At 35.5% G+C, this 21,754-nt stretch overlaps 2 protein-coding genes across 2 annotated transcripts in view; both read left to right on the forward strand.

Annotated features, from left to right (window-relative positions):
- The window catches only part of tmtc2a (transmembrane O-mannosyltransferase targeting cadherins 2a), a 44,233-nt gene extending 35,546 nt beyond the window's left edge, over window positions 1-8,687 (forward strand). The window contains 9 exon segments of the mRNA XM_051107272.1: window positions 22-107; window positions 199-383; window positions 499-577; window positions 2,036-2,157; window positions 6,062-6,143; window positions 6,644-6,758; window positions 7,861-7,924; window positions 8,129-8,152; window positions 8,154-8,687. Coding sequence (XP_050963229.1) covers window positions 22-107; window positions 199-383; window positions 499-577; window positions 2,036-2,157; window positions 6,062-6,143; window positions 6,644-6,758; window positions 7,861-7,924; window positions 8,129-8,152; window positions 8,154-8,309 — 913 coding nt within the window. The 3' untranslated portion in view covers window positions 8,310-8,687.
- A 1,000-nt stretch (window positions 8,688-9,687) lies between these two features.
- Window positions 9,688-19,393, forward strand: LOC127163818 (scavenger receptor cysteine-rich type 1 protein M130-like). The gene is given in 9 exon segments (XM_051107273.1): window positions 9,688-9,789; window positions 9,949-10,275; window positions 10,278-10,319; window positions 13,363-13,665; window positions 13,792-14,106; window positions 15,898-16,200; window positions 17,955-18,269; window positions 18,694-18,996; window positions 19,177-19,393. Coding segments are annotated over 9 exon segments (2,040 nt in total). The 5' UTR covers window positions 9,688-9,731; the 3' UTR covers window positions 19,251-19,393.
- Window positions 19,394-21,754: the final 2,361 nt, after the last annotated feature.

Genomic DNA, 21,754 nt, shown 5'->3' on the forward strand with positions numbered 1-21,754 from the left:
TGTGTGCTTTATTTCATGCAGTGGTTTGCTGCTACAGGAGAGCGAGCGATTTTCTGAGGCTCTGCATTACTATAAACTGGCCATCGGGAGCAGACCGACTCTGGCCTGTGAGTTCAGCTCTTCATTTGTACAAGAATGTGAAGTTTTGGATAACTCAGTCTCTCTTTAAGTAGTTCTCCCTTTTGTCCTCTTTCACAGCTGCATACTTGAACGTGGGCATCATCCTGGTCTCCCAGGGGAATATCGAAGAGGCCAAGCGCACCTTTCACACTTGTGCTGACATCCCCGATGAGAACCTGAAGGACCCTCACGCTCACAAGAGCTCCGTCACCAGCTGCTTGTACAACCTTGGCAAGCTGCTTCATGAGCAGGGCCAGCATGAGGTATTCATTGAAATTTGGATGCACAACCAGATGCATGCAGTGATGTTTTTATAGGATTTTTTTTCCCCCTGGTTGTTTTTTTATGACAGGTTGTTTTTTTGTTTGTTGTCCTCAGGAGGCACTGTCCATTTATAAAGAGGCTGTGCAAAAAATGCCACGACAGTTTGCACCGCAGAGTTTGTACAATATGATGGGTCAGTATTTATTTCTCTAAGTGTTCAGATTTTTTTTTTTTTTTTTAATTACAAAAGCACTTAAATAAATTAACATCCTATTAATCTAGGTTTATGTGCTCATTCTCTGTTTTTTTTTTTTTTTTTTTTTTTTTTTTTTTTTTTTTTGTCCTAGTGAAACTTTAATAAATTGCTTTTTAATTATATTTATTCTCTACCAGTCAAAAGTTTTTGAACAGTAATATTTTTAATGTTTTTAAAGAAGTCGCTTCTGCTCACCAAGTTTGCATTTATTCAATCCAAAATACAGCAAAAGCAGTAATATTGTGAAATATTTTTACTATTTAAAATAACTTAAAACTATTCATTTCTATAATTTTAATTTAGCAAGGATGCTTTAAATTGGTCAAAAGTGATGATAAAGACATTTATAATATTACAAAAGATTTTTGTTTCAGATAAATGCTGCATCAAAGAAACCTGAAAAAATTATACTCAGCTGTTTTTCAACAATAATACTAATGATATTAATAATGCTAAATGTTTTTTGATATTAGAATGATTTCTGAAGGGTCATGTGACTGGATTAATGATGCTAAAAATTCAGCTTTGAAATCACAGGAATAAATGACTTTTTAGAACATATTCAAATAGAAAACAATTATTTTAAATGGTAAAAATATTTCAAAATTGTACAGTTTTTGTTTTTGGATCAAATAAATGCAGGCTGGGTGAGCAGAAGAGACTTCTTTAAAGTAGTGTATATTAATTTTATTTTCTTATTTTAATCTATAATATTACATTAATATAGTGATTACTATATTTAAATTATAGTAAATGTATAGTAAATTTATAAATGCTCATTCACAAATCACTTTGACAGTTTAAAGTTATGACTAATTCAGATTTTTTTTTTTAAACATTTACATGTTTTGCCCCCCAAAAAATTGTCTTGTTTAAGATTTAAAATATGTCCTAAAATGTTTGTTTTAAATTTTTTAAAAATATTTTTATTTACGTATTTTTCTATGCTACATTATATATTACTATACTATATTTATAGTATGTTTTGAAAGAAAATAAACCTATATTTGTAACACCATCTCCACAGTTTTTTCCTTTGTATTATTATGCAGCAATACTCCTCCTCTCGTATTAGGATGAAAAAAGACATCTGGAGATGTGACTTGAATCTGATACATAAATAATGTGTCCTTGTGTTACTGATTCAGTGTCCGGAGATGTGACAAGTTTACATTTATTCAATTGGCAGATGCTTTTATCCAAAGTAACTTTAGAGTCCATTTAAGATGTACATTTTATTATTAATACATGTGTTCCTTAGGGAGGACCTTAGTATTGCACAAGTCGTCCGTAACTCCTCAAACTCGTCCAATGACATGCTTTTCTCTCTGTTTGATTTGTTGCCATAAAGAGCAAATGATTGTATGTAATTTTGCACATTTATTTGGCCCACAGGTGAGGCATATATGAGACTAAATAATCTAGAGGAGGCAGGGCATTGGTACAGAGAGTCACTGAAGGCCAAACCCGACCATATTCCTGCCCACCTGACCTATGGAAAGCTGCTGTCTATCATGGTGAGTCAAACTGACAAGTGCATTATTACCCCTTTGTCTTTATGAGCTGTTCTTCTGTCAAACAGACATTGTGAATAACATTTGGAAGATAAAACAAAATACACACTGGTGCCTAAAAGTATAAGTAGTCATATAACTAGTGCTGTCAAATCGTTTAATCACGATTAATCACATTCAAAATAAAAGTTTGTGTTTACATAACATATGTGCATATGCTGTGTATATTTATATGTAAATATATTCATTAAAAAATACATTTTAGGTTTAAATTAGTGCTGTAAATCGATTAATCATGATTAATTTCATCCAAAATAAAAGTTTGTGTTTACATAACATGCGTATTCTTTGTATATTTATATGTATATAAATACATTCATTAGTTTAAATTAGTGCTGTCAAATCGATTAATCGTGATTAATCACATCCAAAATAAAAGTAGGTGCTTACATAACGTGCGTATGTTGTGTATGTTTACATGTGTATGTATAAATACATAAATTAAATAAATTAATACATTTTAGGTTTAAATTAGTGCTGTCAAATCGATTAATCGTGATTAATCACATCCAAAACAAAAGTTTGTGTTTACATAACGTGCATATTTGTTTTGTATATTTATATGTATCCATAAATACATACATTAAATAAATACATTTTAGGGTTAAATTAGTGCTATTAAATTGATTAATCGTGATTATTCGCATTCAAAATAAAAGTTTGTGTTTACATAATATATGTGCATATGCTGTGTATATTTATATGTATACAAATACATTCTTTAAAAAAAAAAAAAAAAAAAAAAAAACATTTTAGGTTTAAATTAGTGCTGTCAAATCGAGTAATTGATTAATCGCATCCAAAACAAAAATTTGTGTTTACGTAACATGCATATTCTTTGTATATTTATATGTATACATAAATACATGCTTTAAATAAATACATTTTCGGGTTAAATTAGTGCTATAAAAATCGATTAATCATGATTAATCGCATCCAAAATAAAAGTTTGTGTTTACATAACGTGTGTATCCTGTGTGTGTTTATGTGTATATATAAATGCATACATTAAATAAATAAATGCATTCAAGATTAAAATTAGTGCTGTCAAATCGGTTACTTGTGATTAATCGCATCCAAAATTAAAAAAGTTTGTGTTTACATAACATATGTGTGTATGCTGTGTATATTTGTGTATATATAAATGCATACATTAAATAAATAAATAAATAAATAAATAAATAAATACATTTTAGATTTAAATTAGTGCCATCAAATAGATTAATCATGATTAATCGCATCCAAAATAAAAATGTTTACATAACATGTTTGTATGTTGTGTATATTTATGTGTGTACTTAAATACATACATTAAATAAATACACTTTAGCTTTAAATTAGTGCTGTCAAATCGATTAATCATGATTAATCGCAGCTAAACAAAAGCTTGTTTACAAAACCTGCGTATGCTGTGTATATTTATATGTATATATAAATATACACAGCACAGGCATGTTATGTAAACACAAACCTTTATTTCTGATGCGATTAATCATGATTAATCGATTTGACAGCACTAATTTAAACCTAATATTTTTTTTATTTATTTGCACTTAAACTTGCAATGCTTAAGCCAAGAGTTATTTATTTTTATTTATATATACATGTTTAGGTAAAATAGAAGCATTTTTACTTGTGGTCTCTGGATTTTTCTACTGTATTTCTAACACTATGGCTGCTATTAAATTTTCAGTATGAATGTAAAACCTGCAGCTAAATGGATCCGTGAAAGCGTAATTAAATATTAAATAAACTCACTTACCATTCAAGCTAGAAAGGGGGAGACCAGGTGGAAAGAAGACTCTAAAGATATCTGGTTATTAAACTCATATGAGCCACAGATAACTCTTAGAGCCAAGGTTTCTTTTAATTGCTTTGTCCTTGAGAGGAACACTGACACAAAAACATCTCTCAGACATCAACATCACCATGATGAGGCCTTTAAAACCTGTCTTTTCCTATTTATATTCCACCCCTTTCACTACCCTCTCTCTGTCGGCGTAAGATATACAGAAACAGTCGCCCAGTCGCTTGTGATATTTTCCTCTCTGACCACTATGATGTAAATGGAGAGGGGTGATGAAGAAAGGTCGAGCAGCTGCGTCCCCCCAGGACGTGATATCTCATATCCTCCCTCTAATCTGATTTGGTTTTGAGTCTCGGCACGACTGGTCAAGGGTCCAGACTGTTGCCTCAGACCTGTTTGCTCACTTTAAAAACCCCCCCACCGGCCTGTCTGCTTAATACACAGAGCTTAAAACCGGTTATTATCCCTCAAGCACAGCGCTTAATGTAATTACTCTCTGTCTTTATTGAAAACAGGTTACTGGTGAACTTTTGACCACCTGTCATGGAACTGCAGTGTATTCGCTGGGTTACTTTGTCAGATGGTCTGAAGTTAAAGCATGCTGTACTTGAATGATTCTTATATAAAGATGTTATATAAGGATGTTATATGTTTGAACTTGAAGGTTTTAGGTTTGTTTTATTGAAAATATGTTCCTAAACAACCTGATCTTTAGTTGATGGATTAAATCACAGGTTGTGGCTAAAACAATAGCTTGTTTTGTATTTACCCTTTTGGATTCAAATCTGAAGCCGTTTAGTGCTTTTTGCAACCTTGACTTGTATTATAGGCCTATACATTTGATAAATGCTCTTGGATGTAGTTGAATGCTTTTCAGGAACCATAGCCAAAGGTATTTCTTTATCCTCTTATCAGAAGTGTTTGCCACAAAACCGTTTAGTGAAGCAAGGCTGATATAACCTCGCTGCTTATGACAAGAACGTTTGCAAAGGTAACACCAATATGGAAGCAATTAGCACTGAACCATAAAGGAAGTGTACTTTATTGGAAAGTGTACTAACTGTAAAGAAGGTATACTTTCCCACACTTTGATAACGACTAGCGTCATACACTACCAGTCAAAAGTTTTTGAACTGTAAGATTTTTAATGTTTTTAAAGAAGTCTCTTATTTCCAAAATACAGCAAAAGCAGTAATATTGTGAAATATTTGTACGATTTAAAATAACTGTTTTTTGTTATCTGATATTCGAATATATTGTAACATGTAATTTATTCCTGTGATCAAATCTAAATTTTCAGCATCAGTCTTCAGTGTTAAATGATCCTTCAGAAATCATTCAAATATGCTGATTTGCTGTTCAAGAAACATTTTTGTTTATTTTTTTTAAACCGTTCTGTACATTTCAGAATTCTTTGAATAGAAAGGATCCAAAGATCAGCATTTATCTGAAATAAAAAGCTTTTGTAAAATAATACACTATATTTAAAATCTTAGTCAGGATTTTTTTTTTTTTTTTTCTTCTTCTTCTTTTTTTTTTTTTTTTTTTTTTTTTTTTTGAAAGAAATTATAGAAATGCTTTTATTTAGCAAGGATGCTTTAAATTGATCAAAAGTGATGATAAAGACATTTTTAATGTTACAAAATATTTCTGTTTCAGATAAATGCTGATCTTTTGAACTTTCTATTTATCAAAGAAACATTAAAAAAGTCTACTCAGCTGTTTTTAACTTAAGAATAATAATAATAAATGTTTTTAAGCAGCAAATCAGAATATTAGAATGATTTCTGAAGGATCATGTGACTGGAGTAATGTTGCTAAAAAATCAGTTTTGAAATCACAGGTATAAATTACTTTTTATAATATATTCAAATAGGAAACAGTTATTTTAAATAGTAAAAATATTTCAAAATAAATGCAGGCTTGGTGAGCAGAAGTTCAAAAACTTTTGACTGGTAGTGTATAAAGGACATTTTCAATGTTAATATTAAAATGAATAACATTGGGTACAGGTGTAATTATTTCTTAATTTCTCCACAGGGACAGAAGTCTGAAGCAGAGCATTACTTCCTGAAGGCAATAGAGCTGGATCCTGCTAGAGGAAACTGCTACATGCATTATGGTACAATCTTATTTCCTTTCTGACAGATTTGCTTCCCTTTTAGTTTGTTTGATAAAATGCTCAAATGCACCATTTATTTATTTTATTTTTAAATAGAATTTATTTTAATTATTAACGTTATTATTATATTGTTTGTTTTTCTATTTATTATTATTATTATTATTATTATTATTATTATTATTATTACTACTACTACTGATTTAGTTTAAAAAAAAATGTATTCATAATTTAGAAATCTATTAAGAATATTATACTTGTAATTTATTACGATAATACAATTAAGATTATTTTTTATATACTGATAACTTGATTTTAAATACTGAGGTTAATTGTGCCTCTTGTCCTCCATCATTCCCCACTCCATTTCTTTGTGTGTTTTTGGCTGCTTGTGCTGCGTACCTGAGCTGATCTTTAACTGTTTGACCTGTGGGCTTCTGGCCTGCTGTTTTTGAATTGTTTTCAATCCTGTGAGCTCCTCTGTCTTTCTTTCTGTCTGTCAGGTCAGTTTCTGTTGGAAGAGTTTCGTCTGGGAGAGGCAGCAGCGATGGCTCAGAAAGCTGCAGAGCTGGACAGTTCTGAATTTGATGTAGTGTTCAGTGCTGCTCATATGCTCAGGTTTGTGTGTGTGTGTGTGTGGACTTGTTTTTGCTACATTGTGGGGACCAAATGTCCCCACAAGGATGGTAAAACCTGAAATTTTTGACATTGTGGGAACCGGCCTGAGGTCCCCACAATGTTAAATTCTTAAAAATAGTAAATGATGTTTATCTGAAAGTGTAACGATGCAAACGTGTTTTCTGTGAGGGCTAGGTTTAGGGTTAGGGTTGGGTTAGGGGATAGACAATATCGTTTGGTCAGTATAAAATCTATACAAGTCTATGGAAAGTCTCCACAATTCACAAAAACAAACGTGTGTGTGTGTGTGTGTGTGTGTGTCTCAAAAACTCACACAGCTAAATCTGCAGTTTTCATTTCAGGTGGTGTGCAAGTGCTCTCCACTTGTTTCATCATCCACATCCATAGCTACTTACCAAACAAATACATAGACATATGTGACCCTGGACCACAAAACCAGTGAACTTTTTGAAATTGAGATTTATACGTCATATGAAAGCTGAATAAATAAGCTTTCCGTTGATGTGTGGTTGTTAGGATAGAACAACATTTGGCCGAGATGCAACTTTATATATTTGAAAAATCTGGAATCTAAGAGTGCAAAAAATCAAAATATTGAGAAAATTGCCTTTAAAGTTGTCCAAATGAAGTTCTTAGCAATGCATACTACTAATAAAAAATTAAGTTTTGATATATTTGCAGAAGGAAATTTACAAAATATCTTTACAAGATGATCTTTACTTAATATCATAATGATTTTTGGCATAAAAGAAAAATGTACCATTTTGACCAAAGCATTTTTGGCTATTGCTACAAATATACCTTACTTTTTGATTAGTAATATGCATTGATAAGAACTTCATTTCAACTTTTTTTTTTTTTTTTTTTTTTGGACAAAAACAAGGTTTTTTTTTCCTCAGTATTTAGATTTTTTTTGCACCCTCAGATTCCAGTTGTATCGCAGCCAAATATTGTCATATTGTCAAATCTCAGTTTCAAAAAATTTACCCTTATGACTGGTTTTGTGGTCCAGGATCACGTATTGATTTTATATCACCAAACAACTTTTGTTGTAAATAACTTAATGTATGTGTTTCCACAGACAGGCCAGTCTGAATGAGGCAGCTGAAAGGTATTATGGGAAAGCAGCTGATTTAAGACCTGATGTAAGCACCTTCTTTAGCTATTCTTTTACATGCATTAAATATTTCATAACAAATACTCTTTTTACTCTTTAAGATTAAAGCAACGTCTTTCATCATACTTGTTGTCTATACTGTTATAGAATGTCAGGTTTATTTCTATTTCTATTTTTTAAACCTAATTCTTTAGCCTTATCCTGATGATCTATTTCTGTGCATCTTTCCCAGCATCCAGCAGCTCTGATGAATCTCCGGGGCGATCCTCCATCTTAATGGGAAGCTGAAGGAAGCTGAGAGCAACTACCTCCGTGCGCTGCAGCTCAAACCAGACGACCTCATCACTCAGTCCAACCTCCACAAACTCTGGAACGTCATGCAGAAACAGGGTCTACGAGCCTCCGGGACGTGATCTGCTGCTGGGACATCTGCTGATACTTCTGATCGGATTTGAGCTGTGTGCTGATTCAGCACTTATGGAGAGATATTGGTGGAACTGGTTAAAACTTGAACTAGTATGGAGGTAGGGAATGAAGATGGAGCCTTTGTGAAGTTCTGCTTTGGACATAAAGAACCCTAAAAGTGTAAAAGAATAGTAAAGTGCACAAACACAGGAAAAGATGGTGTTTGCATCATGCTGGATTGTATTCTTCTGAGAGCACTGATCATGATGTATTTCAGTGACTATTTTTTCCCCCAACTGAATCACTTTTTCATTTTCTTTAATGACTAAAAAAGTTGCGATTGTTATTATGCTGATATTTAAAATGCCTCCTCTTAATTTATTGTTGAAAAAAAATGAACAGTGGTTGTTAATAGAACTTAAATTCTTAGTATCACTCTCTCATCACTCAGACCTCAGTCTATTATGAAGCACTAATATGTTGCGTTGTCTAATTTCAGGCTTTTACAAAATCATTTTTACCACAATAAAATGTCTGTTTGCCTTGAAATAAAGTCATTAAGAGTCATTATTATGAGAAGAATACATTTTCTGTTCCAGTAAGTGTTCAACAATGAGAAGCGCTCTACTGTCATAACACTGTCTTTTGTGGAATAAGTGTTTTGCTGCCATCTATTGGAAAATGAAACTGCAGTGTGAAACACAGTACGTCAGTCTAAAAATAGTGTTTTGCTGCCATCTTGTGTGTGAATAATGCATTGCCTCAACATACATGCCCATTTTGTATACTTGGAATAGTGAATGAAAGTTTTTTTAATTTACAGTTTAAGACATTGATTTATACAGTTTATAGAATTATTTGGTTAACAGGGTTGAATGGTTGAGCTTAATGATTGCAGTCAACACTATAAATGAAATCAGATTATTTTTCCTTTCATAATGTAGAAATTGTTATTTGCTTAAAGAATTTAACTTTATTTATTGTAAGATGGACATCATATGTCAACAAATTTAAAGAAAGCATTTATCAGTCTCTGTATCTCAGCAGGTGTTGGGGTCTGATGCTTTAAATACCCTGGAGTGCTTCCTCTCTCTAAAATCTTTGAACTCTCCTGTATGATGTGTGTCTATTTTTTGCCTCTGGCAGGTGTGTGTGCACAGACTCAGTGAAATGTCTCGATATGGAGGAGGAGTCCTTTTCTGCATATATATGTATTTATATGGTGAACATCAGAAAAACCTTCCCTGATTTGTCACTGATTGTGTTTGATGATTTCCTCTGTTGTGTCTAATAAGGTAACAGTGAGTGTCATTGGCAGCTGTGAGTCTCTCTCTCTTTAGGGGGCTGACAGGAGCCAGTTTCTTCAGTGTGTTTGAGGGAGCAGACGAGAAACTTAAAACATTTTTCTGAGCTGATGAAAAGTGTGTATAATGCAGAAGGAGATGATGAGTAGTCTGATGCTTATGTTTCTGCTAAAACCCATCACTGGTAGGTTCATACTTTGTTAAACTAGAAAATAATCCCAGTTTAAATATTTATTTCAATAGATGCAAACTTCCAGATTTCGATTTTATTATTATATTTATTAATGCGTTATATGTTGTTTTCTTCCTTCTTTCCCCTCTGTCTTCCTGTTCTATTTTCAAGTCATGTTCTTTGCTTTTTTCTCTCTTTTGATTTGTCATTCATCTATGCTGAAAACAGACAGTGCAAATGTGAGGTTGGTTGGTGGTCACAGTCGCTGTGCTGGTAGAGTGGAGGTTCATCATAGAGGTCAGTGGGGAACAGTGTGTGGTGCTGCCTGGGATTTGGCTGATGCTGCAGTGGTGTGTAGAGAACTGGACTGTGGAGAACCTGTAGATGCTCTGATTGATGCTCATTTTGGACCAGGATCAGGACCAATCTGGATGAGTTATGTTGCATGTTCTGGATCAGAGTCAACACTTAAGAAGTGTGGGTTTTCAGGGTGGGGTAAAACACCTGTGACTATAATGAAGGTGCTGGAGTCATCTGCTCAGGTAAGTTGAAGACCCAAATTTATTTTAATTGTTTAAAGTCTGGGTCATTTTTTTTTTTTTGTCTGGATGTTAAGGCACATAGCTAATTGGAATGGGATAGTTCATCGACATCCGTAGAAATTTTTTTTTTTTTTTTTTTTGCAGTATCAGCACAAACTTAAATATATATTTAATTTGATATTTGGTTAATTATAAATAAAGAGGGAAATAATAAACATGAACTTAACTGTTTTACTATGCTCCAGTCACTGTAAGCTTGGATAGCATATTTTTCTTATTATAAAAGATAACACAATTCTTTCTTTCTCTTTTACATGGGTATCAAATGTCTTTTGTATATTGATTTTCTGTAGCCTTATCCATTATCCACTTCAAACCCTTCTAGCTTGACAAATATTTAAAAGTCTGGCAGGCTGACTGACAAGGAATAAAGTCATAAGCTTTGGTAGTTATTATTAGTTATACCTCCCCATATGAAACATAAACTGTTTGTATTACTGTTTAGCATGTAGTATTTTTCTTTATTGGCTAAACCTGGAAAAATGTTGCCAACAGAATTGGTCTTTTAACAAAAATAGCATCATTTTACAGTTGAATGGCACTGTGATTAAAAATAGCTTTAATGGGTTTCAGTAGGGACATTTTTGTCCAAAAGGTGCTGAGTGTAACAATTTGTATGTAGTGCAAAATAGATTTATTAAAAGAAAATGGAGGTGAAATAGTAAGCAGCTGGCAATAACACGGGTGAAATTATCACAAAAAAAATAAAAATCAATAAATAAATAAAAAATAATAATAATAAAAAATAAAAAAACAGGACTGAAAAGGACAAAAATGTCCAAAAGGTTGCACAAGGGTTATATTAAAATATTTAATCATTTAATAAATCTCACTTCGAACTGTCTGGTAAATGAATAGTCTGCATATTTGTGTTTATATTTTTTTCTGAGAAATTCTAGGTAATATTTATTCAAATGTATGAAAATATTGATATTTACACAGACAAATTATACACACACACACACACACACGGTTCACACAACACACACACAAAAACAGGACTGAAAAGGACAAAAATATCCAAAAGGTTGCACAAGGGTTATATTAAAATATTTGATCGTTTAATAAATCTCACTTCGAACTGTCTGGTAAATGAATAGTCTGCATATTTGTGTAAATTCTAGGTAATATTTATTCAGATGTATGAAAATATTGATATTTACGGTGATGCGCTTCTCGTGGACACCTTCGGTTCACTTAAGTTTGTCGTGGCCACGAGATATTAATTCGTGGGAACGAGATGCTATGATAAGGGAACGACATCCATTTCTCGTGGCCACGAGTTTAATGCGTAAACAAACCTGCGTGACCATAGTAACCCGGAATTATCGGAGATAGATATATTACCATTTTATTTTGAATTAAGGAATTATTATATTAATTATTATAAAAAATAAATACAATATTAAATGATAATATTATGCGATGCTGTCTACGCGAATGTTGTCTGTGCCCGATGTAGACAGCATTCAAAAGAAGTTGATCATTAATAAATATTACATAAAGTATATCAGATAGTCCTACAAATATTTTATGCATCCCACAGTCTTGTAAGTCCATTAACTGATCCTCTTTTTTTCTGTAATATTTGTATCATTCCTTTGTATTCGTTATTTTTTTTTACCTTCATTTCTATATCTTTACTTAAATGTACTTGAATGTAAATGATACAGTAAAAATTTGAATATGCTATATGACTGCGATCTTTACTGGAATGCAGTTTAAAGGTTGAATTTGACATATATTCTATTTACCCCGTCTAATTAATAGAAAGCATATATATTGACTTAGTTTCATTTGTAAATTATTTATCGGTTCACACAGGCATAAATACAATTAAAAATTCTTTCAAAACTTTATTGGCATAATTGTGTGACGCTATTTGCAAAATATAGCAAATACTAGCATATAGGGCCTACAGAACGTTAGGCAAAGCGATACAAAAGTCACTTATAATTTATTAGCCTATTATTATTAGACTATTATTATTTTAATAGCTGGTTAAGGCTATATTTTGTTAACGCCTGACAATTATTGGGGGGGACTTTCTTCTGTCCAGGTATAAGGATATAGCCTAACCTAATGTTAATGTAATCTGTTAAATATAAAAATAAACGCAAGTATTACAAATTATGACATTTAAAAAGTGTAAAATTCAATGGTATGTAGAAAGTAATTCCAATCCTCAGATATAATGCTGGTAAAGTTAAAAATAACCCAGACAAATAAACTATTTTTGTATAGTTACTGTCTTTTCATATTATTTTGGAATAAATGTAAAATAAAATACATACAAACACTGAGATTTATTGGATTTGATAAAACTGAATATTATACAGTGTAAAAATACAAAATATAACTTTGGAAATGTGACAACAGTTAGGATATATAAATATAACCCCCAATGAACGTGATTTTGCGATTTAGCAGTGGTGCACGGGGCTCTGAATTCCCAGCGACGCATCTGCTTACTGTATAATATGCATCATCAAAACTTTTATTTATTTAAAATAAACGGCGACAAACGATCGTGACTCATAAAAACAGCCTACATAAAAAGTATAATAATAATAATTATAATTGTAATAATAATGACATTACAATTGTGCGAATTTTGCATCATTATTAAACAAAACACTGCATGCAACTGAGAACAGTTTCCTTTTTACCGAGCAAACAGCGAGAAAAACCGTGGCAGCTGCCAGGAACTCTGGCAGCTGGGGATACCACCGGAAATGGCACCGCCAGCTGCCACTGCCAGCATTCGCGCCTGCTCTCTCTCTACTTTTCTGGGTCTTGACAGTGGTATTTACTTGCAGTCAATGGGACAGTTACAAGCTTCCCAGTTTTCATCCAAAATATCTTAAATTGTGTTCCAAAGATGAACAAAACTTTTACAGGTTTGGAACGACATGGGGGTGAGTGATTCATTCTTAATTCTTTCCCCCATGTGAGTTAAAAACATTAATCTGCTTTCTTTCAGGTGTCAGGCTGGTTGGAGGTTCTCACTGCTCTGGGAGGTTAGAGATGCTTCATGATCAGACGTGGATGTCAGTGTGTGACGCTGCCTTTGACCAGCAGGATGCAGAGGTTGTGTGTAGAGAGCTGGACTGTGGGGCTCCTGTACAGGTGCTGGGAGCAGCTGCTTTTGACAAAGGAGACACTCAGATGTGGACACAAGAGATTCAGTGCAGAGGAAATGAATCTCAGATTCACCTCTGTCCAACATCACCATCACACAAATACAACGGTTCACATGACAATGATGTCCAACTGGAGTGTGCAGGTTGGAACTAATTCCAATCCTCAGATATAAAAATATATCAAGCTATACCCAACCCCCACACATGCAATTCACTTATCTCACTTTTTCTTTATCGCTTTCTTCCTCACGGTCTCATTTATTGTACAGACAGTGTGAATGTGAGGTTGGTTGGTGGTCACAGTCGCTGTGCAGGTAGAGTGGAGGTTCATCATAGAGGTCAGTGGGGAACAGTGTGTGATGATGGCTGGGATTTGGCTGATGCTGCAGTGGTGTGTAGAGAACTGGACTGTGGAGAACCTGTAGATGCTCTGGGTGGTGCTTTTTTTGGACCAGGATCAGGACTTATCTGGATGAGTACTTTGTTATGTACTGGATCAGAGTCTACACTGAAGAAATGTGCATTAGTAGGATGGAAAAATAATTACTGCGATCATTTAAATGATGCTGCAGTAATCTGTTCAAGTGAGCTTCTCCAAAACTCAGAACCTATTATATGTATATATATATTATATACATATATACACACACACACAGTGGGTACAGAAAGTATTTAGACCCCCTTAAATTTTTCACTCTTTGTTATATTGCAGCCATTTGCTAAAATCATTTAAATTAATTTTTTTTTCCTCATTAATGTACACACAGCACCCCATACTGACAGAAAAACACAGAATTGTTGACATTTTTGCAGATTTATTAAAAAAGAAAAACTGAAATATCACACGGTCCTAAGTATTCAGACCCTTTGCTCAGTATTTAGTAGAAGCACCCTTTTGATCTAATACAGCCATGAGTCTTTTTGGGAAAGATGCAACAAGTTTTTCACACTGCCTCTGCCATTCCTCCTTGCAGATCCTCTCCAGTTCTGTCAGGTTGGATGGTAAACGTTGGTGGACAGCCATTTTTAGGTCTCTCCAGAGATGCTCAATTGGGTTTAAGTCAGGGCCATTCAAGAACAGTCACGGAGTTGTTGTGAAGCCACTCCTTCGTTATTTAAGCTGTGTGCTTAGGGTCATTGTCTTGTTGGAAGGTAAACCTTCAGCCCAGTCTGAGGTCCTGAGCACTCTGGAGAAGGTTTTAGTCCAGGATATCCCTGTACTTGGCCACATTCATTTTTCCCTAGATTGCAACCAGTCACCTGTCCCTGCAGCTGAAAAACACCCCCACAGCATGATGCTGCCACCACCATGCTTCACTGTTGGGACTGTATTGGACAGGTGATGAGCAGTGCCTGGTTTTCTCCACACATACCACTTAGAATTAAGACCAGAAAGCTCTATCTTGGTCTCATCAGACCAGAGAATCTTATTTCTCACCATCTTGGAGTCCTTCAGGTGTTTTTTAGCAAACTCCATGTGGGCTTTCATGCGTCTTGCACTGAGAAGAGGCTTCCGTCGGGCCACTCTGCCATAAAACCCTGACTGATGGAGGGCTGCAGTGATGGTTGACTTTCTACAACTTTCTCCCATCTCCCGACTGCATCTCTGGAGCTCAGCCATAGTGATCTTTGGGTTGTTCTTTACCTCTCTCACCAAGGCTCTTCTCCCCCGATAGCTCAGTTTGGCCGGACGGCCAGCTCTAGGAAGGCTTCTGGTCATCCCAAACGTCTTCCATTTAAGGATTATGGAGGCCACTGTGCTCTTAGGAACCTTAAGTGCAGCAGAATTTTTTTTGTAACCTTGGCCAGATCTGTGCCTTGCCACAATTCTGTCTCTGAGCTCTTCAGGCAGTTACTTTGACCTCATGATTCTCATTTGCTCTGACATGCACTGTGAGCTGTAAGGTCTTATATAGACAGGTGTGTGGCTTTCCTAATCAAGTCCAATCAGTATAATCAAACACAGCTGGACTCAAATGAAGGTGTAGAACCATCTCAAGGATGATCAGAAGAAATGGACAGCACCTGAGTTAAATATATGAGGGTCACAGCAAAGGGTCTGAATACTTAGGACCATGTGATATTTCAGTTTTTCTTTTTTAATAAATCTGCAAAAATGTCAACAATTCTGTGTTTTTCTGTCAATATGGGGTGCTGTGTGTACATCGAGGAAAAAAAAATGAACTTAAATGATTTTAGCAAATGGCTGCAATATAACAAAGAGTGAAAGATTTAAGGGGGTCTGAATACTTTCCGTACCACTGTATATATAATTATAATTATATATATTATAATTAATATATATATATATATATATATATATATAAAAAATATATTTTATTATTATTTTTTTAATGTTCTATTTGCTGCTTCAGGTGTCAGGCTGGTTGGAGGTTCTCGCTGCTCTGGGAGGTTAGAGATACTTCATGATCAGACGTGGATGTCAGTGTGTGACGCTGCCTTTGACCAGCAGGATGCAGAGGTTGTGTGTAGAGAGCTGGACTGTGGGGCTCCTGTACAGGTGCTGGGAGCAGCTGCTTTTGGCAAAGGAGATGCTCAGATGTGGACACAAGAGATTCAGTGCAGAGGAAATGAGTCTCAGATTCACTTCTGTCTAACATCACCATCACAGGAAAACAACTGCACTTATGACAACAGTATTGGACTGGTGTGTTCAGGTTGGAACTATTTTCCTCACATTCAAATCTCTAGCATATTAAACATTAAAGTGTTCATGAACTGGCTTTTTTAAATCATTTTTTTGTACTGTTCTCTGAGGTTCCCTTATAATGTTATCAAGATTTTTACATAAAAAACATCATAACTTATAGATGTATGAGTATAGAATTAACTGGTTATTTTCTGTCCTTATTTTAACCCCCCTTATTGGAATGCTCTGTTTGAATAGGCGTGGCAGATTGTATACTCAAAAGTAAATGCCCACTGCTGTGATTTGGCAAACAGCTGTGAATGTTTGACAGCCTACATTCCTCATAGATGGATGCTGTTGTGATTTAGGTCAAAAACGCATAAATACTAAAGACAAAGCAATAGTGACCACATAATAAAAACCGTTACTCACACTTGTGTGTTGCGACATTACTGTTGGATTCAATATAGTTGCACAGCATCATCTTTTTGTTTCAATTCTGAAAATCCCATGTTGAAGTGTTCCCTGTTTGTAAATGAATTCGTAGTAAAATGAAGTGAACCTACCAAATACTTACTGACATGGTCTGGAACTTGATTAACTTGATCATCTTCTGTGGAGGTGTTTTTTTGCCACCAGTGTTGGGGAAAGTTACTTTTAAAAGTAATGCATTACAGTATTGCATTACTCCCTAAAAAGTAACTAATTACCTACTTAGTTACTCTTTATGAAAAGTAATATGTTGTGTTACGTTTGTGTTACTTTTTAAATGTGTGAAGGGCTTTCTTGTTCATTTTTAATATAAAAAGTAATATTTTTGGCAAATGAACACACCAAAAGCCTGAAGGAAAAACAAATTTACATCTATACAGTAGAACACATGAGAAGAAAGTTCAACAGCAATTAAAAAAAAAGAACAACAACAAATGTTAGTTCATCTTGAGTAATTTTTGCTTATTGGTGTGGTTGAATTTGATCATTGAAGGTCAGCAGCCAAGACACTGGTTAATAAAATGGAATTAAATACATAAAGGATAACTTTATTTGTAAAGGATATTTTGATATTATTTAGCATTTAGTTATTTCAGGTTTGCTTCATATTCTGTGTTGCAGTTCACTGTTTTTATTCATTTTAAGGAATACTGAATCTGTTTTTTTTTTTTTTTTTTTTTTGCTTGTTTTTTGTTTTGTTTGTTTGTTTGTTTGTTTGTTTTTTGAGTGAGATGATTTAATGCATGTTCACATTTATTCTAGAACTAAAGTAACATCTTACTCCTAAATTGTCTCAACATGGGGACAGGAGAGGTTTCAATTAATAAATGGCAAAAAAAAAAAAAAAAGTGACTGCCATTACTTATTTGAAAAAGTAACTCTTGTAAATACTACTAGTAAATTCTTGTAAATTTAAAAGTAGTGCATTACTTTACTAGTTACTTGAAAAAAGTAATCTGATTACGTAACTCGTGTTACTTGTAATGCATTACCCCCAACACTGTTTGCCACACTATTACATCATAATGTGACCCATTCACCTGTCGTTTTGGCAGACTGGATTCTATATAAGCTGTTTTTAGAAAGTTTTTGAGTTCTGAAATTTACAAAAGTATTAAAGTATATTTTTTTTATTTCACTCTTTCTTTGTGTATTGTTCCTTAATATTTATCTTGTTCTCTATGCTTAATATACAGACAGTGTGAATGTAAGGCTAGTTGGTGATCACAGACACTGTGCGGACTCTTCTCACTGTCTCTTCATGTCTTGTTTTCTCTGTTCATTTTACAGACCGAATGAATGTGAGGTTGGTTGGTGGTAACAGTCGCTGTGCTGGTAGAGTGGAGGTTCATCATAGAGGTCAGTGGGGAACAGTGTGTGATTATGGCTGGGATATGGCTGATGCTGCAGTGGTGTGTAGAGAACTGGACTGTGGAGAACCTGTAGATGCTCTGGGTGGTGCTTATTTTGGACCAGGATCAGGACCAGTCTGGGTGAATGTTATGAGGTGTACTGGATCAGAATCTACACTGAAGATTTGTGGATCAAGAGGATGGGGTAAAGACAGCTGTGGTCATAGTAAAGATGCTGGAGTAATCTGCTCAGGTAAACAGGCCCAAACCTCCTTTTGTTATTACATTACTGATAATTCAGATATTCATTTAGAATATTCTTTTACCCAAAGTGATTGAAAAATGAAGACCATCACAAGCAATTTATCAAAAGATTCAAAAGTGTTTCAAGTTTAGGCCAGAGCACTGCTCTACCTGACTGAAATGCAGAAATTTATTATTATTATTATTATTATTATTATTATTATTATTATTATTATTATTATTTAGATAAGTGTTATAATGAGAAGAGGTTTTAAAGTGACTTTCATTTAGCATTAATAGTTGGTAAATAATGTTGATTCAATAAACAGCAATACCTTAATAATATACCAGTATATTTTAGGACAGAAATAATTTCTGGGCATAAAATAATCATCTATTTGTTTTTTTTTATTTTTTTTTTCTTGCTTGTTCAGATGTCAGACTATTTAAAGGATCTCGTTGCTCTGGGAGGTTAGAGATACTTCATGATCAAACGTGGATGTCGGTGTGTGACGCTGCCTTTGACCAGCAGGATGCAGAGGTTGTGTGTAGAGAGCTGGACTGTGGGGCTCCTGTACAGGTGCTGGGAGCAGCTGCTTTTGGCAAAGGAGACGCTCAGATGTGGACACAAGAGATTCAGTGTAGAGGAAATGAATCTCAGATATATTTCTGTCCACATCTATCTTCAAGCAAGAACAACTGTTCACATGGCAGTGATGTGGGAGTGACGTGTTTTGGTAAGTATAAATAGCTGGCACCATTTACTGTTTTACTGTATTGTGTGCTTTCCACAAATATCATCACTCTTTCCAAATGTGACCAAAACAGACTCTAGTGACAAATGTATAGGCTGTGTCTTCTTGACATGAATCTTTTATTTTATTTATTTATTTATTTTTATTATTGTTTTTATTTAGCTTACACTGATCTCAGGCTGGTAAACAGTTCAGACTCTTGTTCTGGAAGAGTGGAGCTTCAGTTTAATCAATAAATGGGGCACAGTGTGTGATGCATGCTGGGATATGAGAGCTGCCAGTGTCCTCTGTAGACAGTTGAATTGTGGGATTGCTGTGTCTGTTGTGGGATCAGACTGGTTTGGAGAGGGAAGTGGTGAAATCTGGGCTGATGTGTTTGATTGTGATGGGAATGAAACAAAACTCTCAGAATGTTCCATCTCTTCATGGAGTCGAGCTGAATGTTCTCATAGACGAGACATTGGAGTCATCTGCTCTAGTGAGTGGATTTTATTGAAAAAAAAAAATGTAAAATACATCAATTATCTTGCAATATCTTAATTAAATTGCTACAACTTTCACTCAGATTCCTCTCTGGCTCTTCATGATGGTCTGGTGCGGTTGTCTGGAGAGAGACAGTGTGAGGGGGAGATGGAAGTTTTCATCCATCAGGTCTGGAGGAGAGTTCTGCTGGACTCCTGGAGTCTCACTGAATCCTCTGTGGTCTGCAGACAGCTGGGCTGTGGCTCTGTGCTGAACTTCAACAGCTCCTCTTCATCCAGTCCTGAACACAGTCATGAGTGTGTGACGGGCTTCCAGTGCTCTGGGAGTGAAGCTCATCTGGGGAACTGCAGCTCTCCACAAACTCTCAACTGCAGCTCCACACAACAGCTGTCAATCACCTGCCTTGGTGAGAACAACAACATCTGGGCAGATTCTTCAGTTGTTCGTGATCAATAATGTGTTTTTCTTTCTCTGAGTATCAGGTCATGGGTCCATCAGGCTGGTGGGTTCTGGGGGAGACTGTGCAGGGAGGCTGGAGGTTTTTCACAGCGGCTCATGGGGGACAGTGTGTGATGACTCCTGGGATATTAAAGATGCCCATGTGGTGTGCAGACAGCTGCAGTGTGGAGTGGCCCTCAGTAACCAGCAGGTACCAGCCTGGTTTGGTCCTAGTTCTGGACCCATATGGCTGGATGAGGTGGAGTGTGAGGGGAATGAGACGTCCCTGTGGAGCTGCTCTTCTTCAGGCTGGGGAAAACATGACTGCAATCACAAGGAGGATGTAGGAGTCGTGTGCTCAGGTAAACATGCAGTTTTACATATACACTGCTCAAAAAAATAAAGGAACACTTAAACAACACAAGACCGCTACCTCTGCCTTTGTGCAAGGAGGAACAGGAGGAGCACTGCCAGAGCCCTGCAAAATTACCTCCAGCAGGCCACAAATGTGCATGTGTCTGCTCAAACGGTCAGAAACGGACTCCATGAGGGTGGTATGAGGGCCCGACGTCCACAGGTGGGGGTTGTGCTTGCGGCCCAACACCGTGCAGGACGTTTGGCATTTGCCAGAGAACACCAAGATTGGCAAATTCGCCACTGGCGCCTTGTGCTCTTCACAGATGAAAGCAGGTTCACACTGAGCACATGTGGCAGACGTGACAGAGTCTGGAGACGCCGTGGAGAACGTTCTGCTGCCTGCAACATCCTCCAGCATGACCAGTTTGGGAGTGGGTCAGTAATGGTGTGGGGTGGCATTTCTTTGGAGAGCCGCACAGCCCTCCATGTGCTCGCCAGAGGAAGCCTAACTGCCATTAGGTACCGAGATGAAATCCTCAAACCCCTTGTGAGACCATATGCCAGTACGGTTGGCCCTGGGTTCCTCCTAATACAAGACAGTGCTAGACCTCATGTGGCTGGAGTGTGTCAGCAGTTCCTGCAAGACGAAGGCATAGATGCTATGGACTGGCCCGCCGTTCCCCAGACCTGAATCCAATTGACATCATGTCTCGCTCCATCCACCAACGCCACGTTGCACCACAGACTGTCCAGGAGTTGGCGGATGCTTTAGTCCAGGTCTGGGAGGAGATCCCTCAGGAGACCATCCGCCACCTCATCAGGAGCATGCCCAGGCATTGTAGGGAGGTCATACAGGCATGTGGAGGCCACACACACTACTGAGCCTCATTTTGACTTGTTTTAAGGACATTACATCAAAGTTGGATCAGCCTGATGTAGTGTGTTTTTCCACTTCAATTTTGAGTGTGACTCCAAATCCAGACCTCCATGGGTTAATAAATTAGTTTTTTTATTGATAATTTTTGTGTGATTTTGTTGTCAGCACATTCAACTATGTAAAGAACGAAGTATTTAATAAGAATATTTCATTCATTCAGATCTAGGATGTGTTCTTTTAGTGTTCCCTTTATTTTTTTTGAGCTCTGTGTGTGTATATATATATATATATATATATATATATATATATATATATATATATATATATATATATATGTATATGTGTTGTGTGTGTGTATATGTGTATATATATATGTATGTACATCACATTTTCTATTTATATTTTCTATTTATCACATTTTCTGTGTAGAGTTTAAAGAGATCAGGTTAACTGAAGGCTGTGAAGGGAATGTGGAGGTTTTCTACAATGGATCCTGGGGTAATGTGTGTTACAACCAGATGGACAGAGACACAGCAAGTCTCATCTGTCAAGAGCTGAACTGTGGAAGATCTGGTGATTTTTCTG

Source organism: Labeo rohita, chromosome 4 (genome assembly GCF_022985175.1).
Source record: "Labeo rohita strain BAU-BD-2019 chromosome 4, IGBB_LRoh.1.0, whole genome shotgun sequence".
In the NCBI taxonomy this organism is placed as follows: Eukaryota; Metazoa; Chordata; class Actinopteri; order Cypriniformes; family Cyprinidae; genus Labeo; species Labeo rohita.